This window comes from Anopheles arabiensis, chromosome X (assembly GCF_016920715.1).
Source record: "Anopheles arabiensis isolate DONGOLA chromosome X, AaraD3, whole genome shotgun sequence".
NCBI lineage: Eukaryota > Metazoa > Arthropoda > Insecta > Diptera > Culicidae > Anopheles > Anopheles arabiensis.
The window spans coordinates 20,475,731-20,488,897 of NC_053519.1; the positions used below are offsets into that span (position 1 = coordinate 20,475,731).

The following is a 13,167-nucleotide window of genomic DNA, read 5'->3' on the forward strand; positions in this document are numbered from 1 at the left end:
TGAAAATGTGCAAATTTTTCATTTTATTTTTTACTATGTGAAATATAGAGCAGCATCTTTATCATGGGCATCTTGCTTCACATTCTTGTAGCTATTTATGTCGTTGAATAGAAACGGAAAGAGATAAACAGCTTGGAAACATGGTTTCATGAAGCTAGTGCTATTCACTCAAGATAAAAAAGAAACGACGAAAACATAACAAGAAAACACAGAAAGAAGAGGCAAAAATGCTGAGAAACCATAAATGAAAAAAATATGAAAGGAAAAGGCGAAATAAGTGCACGAAACGGCAAAATCTTATGAGTTTAAAAAATTTAAAGTAGTCTCACAATTTTCAATCGTTTACCGGTTTGTATCCTAGAGCTCATGATCGAGAAAACGAGGGTAGTTGAGTGCGAGCATATTGTAGAAGAAACAGGAAAAAAATGACGAGTAATAATAACATTGATTTGGTAGGTTGAATAGGAAATGGTTAGCAGAACGGGTAAGCAATATGGAAGCAAGGCTATAAAACCGATCGGAAGTGCGGGAAAAAGCTTAGTTTTGGTCAGTTTACCATTCCAAGCAGTACAGGTGTCGGAAGTGTGGTCGTTAACGCTGAAGCATACAGTGCATACGGTGTTGAAATCAGTGCATCAGTGAGTAAAATCAATACTATTTGTGTGAAATGAATAAAGTCTTCAACGAACATGTTATTAAAAAAGTGGTGCAAAGTTCTCAATATATATAAATAAATATATATATATATAGACGTATACAAATATATAAATATATATATATATATAGACGTATACATAGATATATAAATATATATATATATATATATATATATATATATATATATATATATATATATATATATATATATATATATATATATATATATATATATATATACTTACAGTCTACAAATTCAAAATCAACAGGCTTTCTTCAATCAACGCTATATCAAAATTGCGGCGTATCGTCAAATTTACGCCACCAACAAAGGTTCGTGTTAGACAACTATAACTATAGTGTTGGAAAAATCATACAGTTCAAGGAGAATGACTTTGTGATTAAAGCGTTGTGAAAATATTATTATGTTCCTGTATTGTGAGAGTTTTTTTTATTTTTACTTTTAGAATCACTTTAATTATGTTTGTTTCAATTATTTTTATAAGTACCATTATTTTTAATGTATAAAATTATGTAATAATGTTTCTGGAGGAAATAAGAATCATGATTTTATTATATTATAATTTAAAAATAGCTTTTTTGTAAAATTAATATAAGGATAATAATCTTAATATTTTATTATTATTTCTCTAATTTTTATTATTTTATTTTACTATTTCAATTATCTGTTTTTTAAATATCTCATGATTTTATTTGTTTTGAAAATTTCAATTATTATGAATATTTTTACTATATTTCTTACTTTTATTGTAACCATAACAACATCTTAGACCCTTTTCGACAACTTGCTTGTGCTTGTGCTCATGAAAGCTTGCTTGAAATCTTACAAATAATTATTTTGTGAGAAAAAATATTGCTTAACAGTGGAATGTCCCTCGTAACTTGTATCACTAACGTTTTTTTTTTTCAAAAACAAGCATATCTAAATGATCTCGCATAATAAGCAACATCATTTCTCTTCTTGATTCACTTGATAATGTTTATCCAAATCACGTTCGGTTATCTATGAGAATTTCTTTATTTTTGGTCTAGGCTGAGACAGATGGGAGTTTGGTTAGTAGAAATCTATTTTAAATCGTTATCACATCACAATATATCTACAGTACGATAAATCTCACTTCTGAATAAGATACTTTTCCTTAACATTAGCCGATGAAAGGCGATTTAACATTATTATTTTGAGGTGCAGCGATTTCAAACTGTTTTCTGATGTGTCTCATGACTTGAACGACAAAATGAATTTACACATTTGCGAGATATGCTGAAAAAAATCAAAACAATTGACATTTCGACAATTTTTCAAAAATGGATGAATAATTATGGCAAACAAAAATTGAAGTGCATATACAGTCCCAGTTTGATAACTGCTTATTATGTCCTTTAGCTCATATATATTCCTTACTTATATACTTTTTATACCAACACATTTGTTGTCCTGGAACCAATTATTAATCTTTTCATAGAAGCTATATGGAAAATAACTTCCCGCTTAATTAGAATTTGCATATAACGAGCAAGTCACTGCAACGGATCAATCTCGATGATTTCTGGAATATTGAAAAGCAAATATTTTAATAAATCAACCTTCTTATCAATTTCAAGAAATTAATTTACTGCTTTTCAAAGAGTAAGCAAAGTCTCCTTAGAATACCAACTACAATGCGTAATAACTTTTATATAAAATCAAAGCTTACTTTTTACACAGTAGTGTGAGAAACATCTGAAAGAGGTAAAAATATTTATTGTGTTTTATAAGTATATTATCTACTTTCTACTTCGCAATAATAGGCAAAAAAAGATATTTGTCATGTGTGCAACACATGTACTGAGTAAATACAAATCAATGAAAAGTAGGTTAACATGAGTAACGATTCTCAACTTAGTAATCCATCGGCTCCATCCAGCTTCAAGCTATGTAAATCAAATACTTATAGTTTAAAAAACGTTTGGAATATGATAAAGATGGCAAAATTAGATAAGAAAAGTTTCAAAACATAATGGAAAAGGCCTATGCTAATCATTTGTGCTAGTTACATTGTTTGCTGTAATGGCGAAGACACCATAAATTGATAGAAAATGGAATCAACAATGAGCTAAGAAGAAAGTGCAGAGTGCGAGTTACCTGCATCTTCTTCAGTTGTTTTTTATCGACCATCATATTTACTATAACCTTCCCCGAGTGCGTATTGTTCCCTCTTTGATTTCGTTTTTGAAGAGGAACGATTAATTAGAGGAGGGTTTCTGGGTCACTAGTAACATCCATTTATTTTGATTTTTTCTGCCTATTTGGGAAAAGTGTTTCACGTCGACGTTTTTGGGTCATCATGCAGTACAAGGTTTTGTGTAAAACTTTCCTTTTCTACAATTCCTCTTTCGGAAAAAGCATTATTGCCGAGTAACTATACACATTGAGGAATGCGTTATTTTTAGCGCACTTGTGCCTATCTGTAAAAGTGGAACAGGTAAACAAGCAAAACAATGACTGTCTTACTGAACCATTCTCTGGTCCGTAAAATGTGAATAAGTATGTATATGGCCGGAAGAAATAGGAAGTGGAAGAATGTTTTTACTATCAATGAAATTTCGGTTGATTTTGAATTAACCTTGAGTAATACGATTATCATTGACAACACATACAGTGCCTACCACAACTATATGGACAGTCGTTTTTCGCGATGTTTGTAGTAAAACCTTTGTAGACTTTTATATTTATATTTTGGATCGATTTTTCAATACGTTAGTTAGCACAACAAAAAACATTATTTCGAGGTGTCTTTATAGTTATGGTACGACCAAAACTGTTTTTTCGTAATAAGTCGTGTAAAAACGTTTTAAAAACTTAAAAAAAATACACGAAAATGTGAAATAGTATTCTACACATCTCATACATTAACTGTTTTTATTTTTTTTTAATCTCTTACGGATTTATATATATATATATATATATATATATATATATATATATATATATATATATATATATATATATATATATATATATATATATATATATATACAGTGGCCGGCAATATAAAGTGGCCACTACTTACAATTTTACATTTTTTACATTTTTTCCGTGAAAAATGAAGTTATTGTACTGCTTTACTTTTTGAAACATTGCTCGTGATATGCTTAAGTATGCGCAGTACCATAGCATGACAAAAATGAGAAGTTTGCTCCAAGAAAAAATATTTTTTCCAAAATTGATCAAAATCACTGTGCCAAAATAAAGTGCCCACTTTATTCATTCTACAGAAAATATTTTTCTGAACAAATATAACACCAAACTTATAATTTATATGCGTTCCTCTCGCATTCTTTACATGTTCGAGGATCTTTAGCGTATTTTTTTTCTATTTTTTAAAGGTTTATCTAGTTCTGCATCTTGTTTTTGCATCTGGTTCTTCTCAAGCGTTATCAAGAGCTTAAAATTTAAAATTATTTGTTTGTGACACCAGTTTTATCCACCTTCGCACATAGAATCTGCCACAAATTCTCGATGGAACCAAGATTTAGACTTCATGGAGGACATGCAAGGTGTTTTATACGATACTAGTTAAGGAAAGATTTTTTGTGTTTTGTGATTATTGATTGTGTGTGTTGAGATGTTAGCCTGTAGGAACATGTTTTTAGTTTTCAAACCCCATTTTTTTAAAGAAATATCCCAAAGTATTGATGAAGAATGTTAAAAAAGGTATCAGCCATAGTTGTACTTTCGATTCACACCAGTTTTCCCGCTACTCCTAAAGATAAACACCCCCTAGCTATCACATTGCAATTTTCGTAATTTACTGCTCGTTAGATGTGGCGTCCTTCAAGTTCCTCGCCCGAGCTGCAGCAAGACTAACAAAGCCAATTGGCTTCAATACGATCAAGAACATGCAGATGTATCGTTAGATTGTTGAAAAACTGATATTTGGACAGTTGAGTCCAAATTAGAACTGATGTTCAAAAATATCTAGACGCGATCCAACAAACCAATATGTATGAAGAGTGCAATGTGATGACCAGGGAGGGGATTTTTATACGAGAAGTGGGGAGCATGGTTTGAATCGACGGCATAATGAAAGCTAATACCTATATAAGCATCCTGTGTGAATTTATCTGTTTTCTGTGAAAAATACGGAGTTAGTAAATAAATTGATGTTACAACAGGAAGACGACTCAAGTTATACACGAAGAATTATTTTTTTCAATCAAATCGAATAAAACTTCTTTAATGGCTCCCACTTAGACTTAACTTTAATCCTATCGAGATTTCGTGTGCAAATTTTGATGCAAATGTGGTGAGAATGACGTGATTATGAAAAACAAAATATGTTAAAGCTCTGAAATACTCCTAGGAAGAACAAATGCCAAATACGTGCAAATAAAACAAAATAAATTATGTCAAAGGTCCTCGAACACGTGAAGAATGCGAGAGGAACGCATATAAATTATAAGTTTGGTGTTATATTTGTTCAGAAAAATATTTTCTGTAGAATGAATAAAGTGGGCACTTTATTTTGGCACAGTGATTTTGATCAATTTTGGAAAAATATTTTTCTTGGAGCAAACTTCTCATTTTTGTCATGCTATGGTACTGCGCATACTTAAGCATATCACGAGCAATGTTTCAAAAAGTAAAGCAGTACAATAACTTCATTTTTCACGGAAAAATGTAAAAATGTAAATTGTAAGTAGTGGCCACTTTATATTGCCGGCCACTGTATATATATATATATATATATATATATATATATATATATATATATATATATATATATATATATATATATATATATATATATATATATATATATATATATATATATATATATATATATATATATATATATATATATATATATATATATATATATATATATATATATATATATATATATATATATATATATATATAGTGAGTAAAGGCTCGATGAGGTCTTTATTCGTTCACAGTTTGCACAAAAGAGAGCGTGGCTAACGGTTACGACGAACGGCCGAACCGATGTTAGCTAACACGCACGTACACACGTTCGCTTAACAGTGTCGTACGTAGTGGCGGATTCAACGGTACGCGGACTGAGCGGCCGCGGGGGGCCCGTCTATTTACGGGCCTTGAGGATGGTAATTTCAGCATATACAACAATGCGTACAGTAGTCTCATCGAGAACTTTTGTGCCCAATAGGGGCCCCATGGACGAAGAAGCTCATACTTGGTGTTTGGTACATGGTGTCTAAAAATGATATCGAGCTAGCCCTTGTTTTTTTTTATTATATCGTTTCATAGACTTGAACAAACGATCAAGCTTAATTCGTAATTCGTTGTTAGGCAGTGTGTTTGTGATCTAGGCGTTACTGTGAACTTTAGTTTAAATTTCCGTTTACACGTTGACAATACTGTTAAGAAGGCATACAAGATGCTAGGTTTTATTTTTCGACAATTCCAATAATGTAGTCATGTCTTAAGTCTTATGTCGTTGTTTATTTGTCTTGTGCGCAAGTGGGTGAAGTACTGCTCAGTACTTTGGTTCCCGAATTGTCTGATTGATGAACTGACATCATTTGGAGTCAATTTAGTAGATGAATGAATAGTATCATTATATAACGCTACTGCTATTCTTATAGTGGATTTTATGTCATAGCCTTCATATTTGTGTTTGTTGGTATTGTGAATTTCGGTAATTGTACTATGTGTTTTTTCGATCGATTCTGAACATGAAGCTTATTTTAATACTACACATAGTTTTTCAGTTGGGTTGATCTGAAAGCTGTTTCGTGGTCAGTTATAATCTCTTTCGGTATATCGTATTGAGCATAATATTGGGAAAGCTTTCTCTGTACCTGTATAATATTTTTGTTCTTTATATGAAACATTTGAAGATGTTTCGAAAACGAGTCTATCAAAGACAAAAAGTTCACATTGCTAGTAATCTAAATATACATTTGAATCCTTTCTAAGGATTTACTAGTTATTGGTCGCGGAAATATCTTTATGTTGTATGGTTTGCGCTCATACTTTAAATTGTTTATAAATTGTTTGATCTGCTTTTGCATACTCGAAGAAATAAGCACGCCTAAGTTTACTTTCTTACTTACTTACTTATCCGGCGCTACAACCGCTTTGCGGTCTTGGCCTGCTTTAGTTTACTTTCAACTTCTTAAATTCCGCGATGTGTTCTTTCTTGTTCTGTAAATGTAAGAAAATCTTGCCTTTGAACATCAGATTCATATTCGACTATAGTTTGTGTCATTACAAATTGTGGCCTTTGACTGAGAAATTATTTTTAAACGTTTCTTGAATTAGCTGAATCATTGTTTCTGGTGCTACAATCGCGTTTGTTTGCCAATATGGATATTTTATAAATGAAATAAGATACCTTCTGTTTCAAATCTACTTTTAGTTACTATTGTTCTTTGAAAATTTCGGAATGGTGTTTCCGTTACCATCGATGCGCCTGTATCGGACATTTTGAAAATCATCTGATTTCTTTTATAGTGAACAGGCCTTTCTGATATATGGATGAAATGATCGCTTGACTCGGCTGAATGATTGGTCCCATCCGAAACGGTGCTTTCAGGTCTATTAGTTTTAAAGGAGTGCCTCTGAACCAACAAAGAATTTTGTGTTGATGTTTCATTAGCGTTGATTTCTTGTGGTATTCGACTAAGCGCGTCAGCTACAATGTTAGTTTTTCCTTGTCTGTACTTCACTTCATAATCGTAATCCTCTAACTCTAATCGCAAGTTGAGTATTTTTGAGTTTTTAAACGACGTTTTAATGAACACTAAAGGTTTATGATCGGATACTAAAGTAAACTTGTTTCCATATAAATATGGTTTGTACTTCCTTATTGCCCAAATTATAGCCCAAATTATAGCCCAAGTAAGGATGCTCCTTCTCCGTAGTTGAATAATTACATTATGTTTTATTTAGCGTTCTGCTGGCAAAACGGTCACTATCAAGCATTTCTTGAATGTGTTTATCTACTACTGATTTGTGTGGGAAATGATGAGTAAATTGGTAAGATTGGTTCGTTATCTTTTGTAACTGTTTTGTGTTGGATTACACTTGTAGAGGAAAGCTTCTCGCCTTTTTTCAATAACACCCAAGAAGTTTGAATAATTGTGTTCAACAAACATTTTTTCCAATATTGTAAGATGTTCTGTTCGGATTAAAGATGTTATTATGTGTTTATCTAATTTTTTACAATCACGTATTGGAATAGGAGTGATAGTTTCGTAATTGTTTACTTTAAGATCGAATGTTCTTATTTCTTGAGGGTGTTTTTTACGTAAACTTAAAACGTTTATCGTTGATTTTCCCTTTTCGGCTTTATATATACCTGGCTTAATTAAACACCCTTTGTAAATAATTTGAAATGATGGTACAAACCATTCACCATTCTGTATTGTATTGATTGTAATTAAATGATTGTACATTTTTTGTGATGGAAAATATTTACTGAAAGGAATTGTACTGGCATGAATAGTAATAGCTTCCTTTGGATAATCGATAACAGTATTATTTTCTGCAACATATTTGGACCCTATAATTCCATTCAAATTATGGAAATTCACTAAGTAATATGTTTGATTAGGTAAGCCAAAACCAAGGATGTGTCCCATATTGTAAACATGATGTTCACTAGTTATATTTTTGAAACTTGTATTATTTATGAGTACCAACAAGTGCCCTGGGATTATGCCATTCCTCGAAATGTTTTTGTTTGATCCACTGTCTTTTAGAATATTTAAACTTCTATTTGATTTCAATTTTTTACAAGTTGAATATGGAAGAAAGTCTAGGCTGGATTGGTTGTTTTGGTGACTTCCCAAAAATTGTCAAAATGTCATCTTCTTCATACTCTGAAGCTTAAGCAACAAGTGAAGGTATTTCATTATTGTACATAATATTCCTGTAAATGTTCCTTTTAGTTGATAGATCAACTTCATTTTTTTCTGTAAAAGTTTGGTATTTTATGTCTTTGCACGAAGCCGTAATTTCTTTCGACGAAAGAACCCGTACACGAAGCACTTACACACGGATAAAGATAAACACGTTTTATTTGCAATTAAAGTATACTTGCGGTGATCTCCGTTCACGTTGAGATCAATATGATAAGAGAGCGATCGATCCGCTGATCGATCGCTTTATAGATGCTTCTCGCAGGAAGCAGGATAGCGCATTCTCTCGTTGCCACGTGCCAAACGATAACGTGTCGGCCCGTGATTGGTCGAGCTGGTGCGTGGGAGAAACGCATTCTCCTAGACGTATGCGGGAGAAACGCATGCGAGAATTCGCATGCCGACGTGTCGGAGTCGACATCAGGATTACAATTCGATTTGACCGTTTATTGCGACAACCATCCTCCCCCCTTTGGGAAGAAGACTTCCTTCCCAAATATTTCACGCTATTAGGTGGTCGTGTTTGTGTCCTGACTGTGTTGCGTTAGCTCCCCCCGTGGGGAGGGCGCACGCACGATAGACGAGAGGCCACCACGCTGGATGCCACAGTGCGATCACGGAGCGACACGAAGCAGGAACGTAGCACCGCTCAGGAACGATGAGGACCGGAGCAGGTGCGAGGTCGCACGGTGCAGTCACTGGACGGTACAGTGCGATCACGGAGCGACACGAAGCAGGAACGTAGCACCGCTCAGGAACGATGAGGACTGGAGCAGGTGCAATCACGGAGCGGCACGAAGCAGGAACATAGCACCGTTCAGGCACGATGAGGACCGGAGCAGGTGCGAGGTCACACGGTGCAGTCACTGGACGGCACAGTGCGATCACGGAGCGACGTGAAGCAGGAACGTAGCACCGCTCAGGAACGATGAGGACCGGAGCAGGTGCGAGGTCGCACGGTGCAGTCACTGGACGGCACAGTGCGATCACGGAGCGACACGAAGCAGGAACGTAGCACCGCTCAGGAACGATGAGGACTGGAGCAGGTGCAATCACGGAGCAGCACGAAGCAGGAACATAGCACCGTTCAGGCACGATGAGGACCGGAGCAGGTGCGAGGTCACACGGTGCAGTCACTGGACGGCACAGTGCGATCACGGAGCGACACGAAGCAGGAGCGTAGCACCGCTCAGGAACGATGAGGACTGGAGCAGGTGCAATCACGGAGCGGCACGAAGCAGGAACATAGCTCCGCTCAGGAACGATGAGGACCGGAGCAGGTGCGAGGTCACACGGTGCAGTCACTGGACGGCACAGTGCGATCACGGAGCGACACGAAGCAGGAACGTAGCACCGCTCAGGAACGATGAGGACTGGAGCAGGTGCAATCACGGAGCGGCACGAAGCAGGAACATAGCACCGTTCAGGCACGATGAGGACCGGAGCAGGTGCGAGGTCACACGGTGCAGTCACTGGACGGCACAGTGCGATCACGGAGCGACACGAAGCAGGAGCGTAGCACCGCTCAGGAACGATGAGGACTGGAGCAGGTGCAATCACGGAGCGGCACGAAGCAGGAACATAGCTCCGCTCAGGAACGATGAGGACCGGAGCAGGTGCGAGGTCGCACGGTGCAGTCACTGGACGGCACAGTGCGATCACGGAGCGACACGAAGCAGGAACATAGCACCGCTCAGGAACGATGAGGACTGGAGCAGGTGCAATCACGGAGCGGCACGAAGCAGGAACGAATGGGCATGGTGAATGGGGTGCGATGATAACCTGATAGTTACTTCTCACTCCCATTGCTTTCGACGTGCAGCATCGTATGGTGTTTCTTGGAGCATACTTGGCATCGTTTCTCGCAAGGGCATTTTGCTGCAGCATGTTGTCGGGAGAAGCAATTGATGCACTTACCTAAGGCCATTATGTAATTGGTACGCTCCAAAAACGACCGCACGCGCAGTTCCGGACACAACGTGGACCCGTGCCCTGTTTTATCGCACGCATAACACCGTCGCACCGCCATCCATGATTGGTTTCTATTGCCTACTGTTCCGATATTCGCATGTCGGCCTTCTGCGAGCACAGTAGCGGACAGCATCGCGCGCTCCGTCCGCGCCGGTGGGTGGTTCGTAGCGGGACGTTCCGTCCGGAAGTTGTTTTCTGGCTTGGCCTTTGGTTCGTAGTAGAGGGTGTTGGCCAGCTGATCTAGCTCGTTGCGGAGTACTTTCCACGTAGGGATCTGCTGAGAATCCAGGCGGCGAATGATCTGAGCAGCGGTTTCCTCGTCCAACTTGCTCAAAACGAAGCTCACTATCATTCCGTCTTCCACTGCTGACGCGGCTTGATCCATTTTGCCAGCAATCTGGCGCGCTGACGATGTCGATGTTTCAACGGCGTCGATAAGCCGCATCAATGCCGTTGAAGACGCTGCTGTTAATTTGGGTAACGCGTACAGCTGCTGAAAGTGGCCGAGAAATGCCACGCGCTTCTTGTAGAAGCGTTCCTCAAGACGTTTCCACGCGTCTTGGAAGGTCATCCCAGCATTTTCAAATGCTTCGCAGCTGTCACGGGCTATTTCACACCGTTCAAAGCATTGGATAAGGAAGGCGTAGCGGTCTGCATCTTCTTCCAATCCAGCCACGCGTTTGTTGAACCGCCCCGCGAACGCGGGCCACTCCGATGGCGATCCCGAAAATTTGGGTAGATCTAGCCGTGGGAGATGGTTCTTTTTTGCAACGGCCGGCAGCATCGTCGTGTCGAGTGCTGGCGTCGTGACTATGTTCCCCGGGTGCAGCTCGGCCAAGGCGCACTTTGCCGTCGCGTACGCCTCGGTGAAGGGGACCCGTCTTGGATGCGGTCCCGCGAGACCCTCGAGCTGCAGGAGAGCGTTTCTACCGTCGCTCCATAGCGACTCTAATATTTCGGCCTTTATAGAAGCCATGGTTTTGGAAAGCTTTCCTTCGCGAGCCTCATCGAGTATCGCTTTAACTGCACCTTCTAGTGCAGTTAGCTGGCGCGCTACCTCGATGCTGTGCTCGCTGTCACCCGGCGTCGTCATGACTGAAGCACTTGTAATATTTTATACACTTACACGAAGCACTACACTCGCGTTGAATCACGTCGGGGTCACCAAATGTTTTTGCACGAAGCCGTAATTTCTTTCGACGAAAGAACCCGTACACGAAGCACTTACACACGGATAAAGATAAACACGTTTTATTTGCAATTAAAGTATACTTGCGGTGATCTCCGTTCACGTTGAGATCAATATGATAAGAGAGCGATCGATCCGCTGATCGATCGCTTTATAGATGCTTCTCGCAGGAAGCAGGATAGCGCATTCTCTCGTTGCCACGTGCCAAACGATAACGTGTCGGCCCGTGATTGGTCGAGCTGGTGCGTGGGAGAAACGCATTCTCCTAGACGTATGCGGGAGAAACGCATGCGAGAATTCGCATGCCGACGTGTCGGAGTCGACATCAGGATTACAATTCGATTTGACCGTTTATTGCGACAACCATTTTATTTGTTCAACAGGATTGACTGGTGAATATGTTTGTCCTGTCCTATGAATATTTGTATAAGTTTTTTTGTATTCACGTTGATTGGAAAGTTGTTCGATGCTTTGTTAAAGGTCCCTGTCTTTTGAAATTTTGGTTGTGTTAATTGTGACGATATTTTTTCGTTTGCGGTGAATTTGCAAAGGAATGCGTAAGCACTTTCAATTGTACCTGGCTTAGCAGCTTGCGCATAACGTTACGATTGACGTTTCCTCAAAGAGCAAGTCACAGTCTGATCGCACTCCAAAATTTCGACCGTTTTTGCGCGTGTTTTTCAATCTCATATCGCTTCTGCACGCGCTCAACTAGTCCATCTCTGGTCGATTTATCATCCAGTGATAAGGTTTTCATCAAGTGTACAAACCCCGCAGCATAATTTCCATTCGAAGATTGTATCAAAACCGCATCGTGCCGGGATCACATACTCTCAACCTCGCGTGTGTTAGTGTGTTGTCGTTCTTTTTCTTTCTTCATCATGGCAGAATCCTGCCCCTCCTGTGCTGCTTCTGTAACAAGTGATGACTCCTATAAGTGTGTTGGCTTCTGTAATACCACTTACCACTTTGGCTGCTTGAGTGTGTGTGAGGTGGTTATGTCCGAGCTGAAACGTCCTGACTCACAAACTCTTTGGATCTGCACTAGCTGCAATGAATCACGCGCCAGTAAGGGTTTTTCACTTAATGGAATGCTAGCTGCTCTTTCAAACCTGAAGCTGGAGCTTCTTGGAGAATTTGATTGTCGTCTCACGGATACCTTGGACGCAGTCAAGAAAGATGTTCTAGCCGCGTTCCACGCAACAAATGCTAACACGCACACTACATTACTTACTGCTCCCCCTGGCTTACCGCTTCTAATGAATAATTCTGTGGCCACTCCTATAAGCTCTCGCCCCCCGGTGAGCTCGATCGTAACTCACAAAAAGCACCATCCCGAAATCCACCTAAGCGGAGGCTTGTTGATTTTACGCCGCCGGTTACCAACCCTAATGCCCCACTGCTCACGGGTACAGCGCCTATATCAACATGACGTCATC

At 38.7% G+C, this 13,167-nt stretch overlaps 1 protein-coding gene across 2 annotated transcripts in view; it reads left to right on the forward strand.

Annotated features, from left to right (window-relative positions):
• The first annotated feature begins 461 nt into the window (after positions 1 to 461).
• Positions 462 to 13,167, forward strand: part of LOC120906557 — a 29,471-nt gene continuing 16,765 nt past the window's right edge. The window contains exons 1-2 of one of the 2 annotated variants that reach the window (XM_040318316.1): positions 462 to 638; positions 927 to 990. In XM_040318316.1, coding sequence (XP_040174250.1) covers positions 469 to 638; positions 927 to 990 — 234 coding nt within the window. In that variant the 5' untranslated portion in view covers positions 462 to 468. Of the gene's footprint in view, positions 639 to 904; positions 991 to 13,167 lie in introns of both variants that reach the window. The other variant, XM_040318317.1, reaches the window with a different exon arrangement.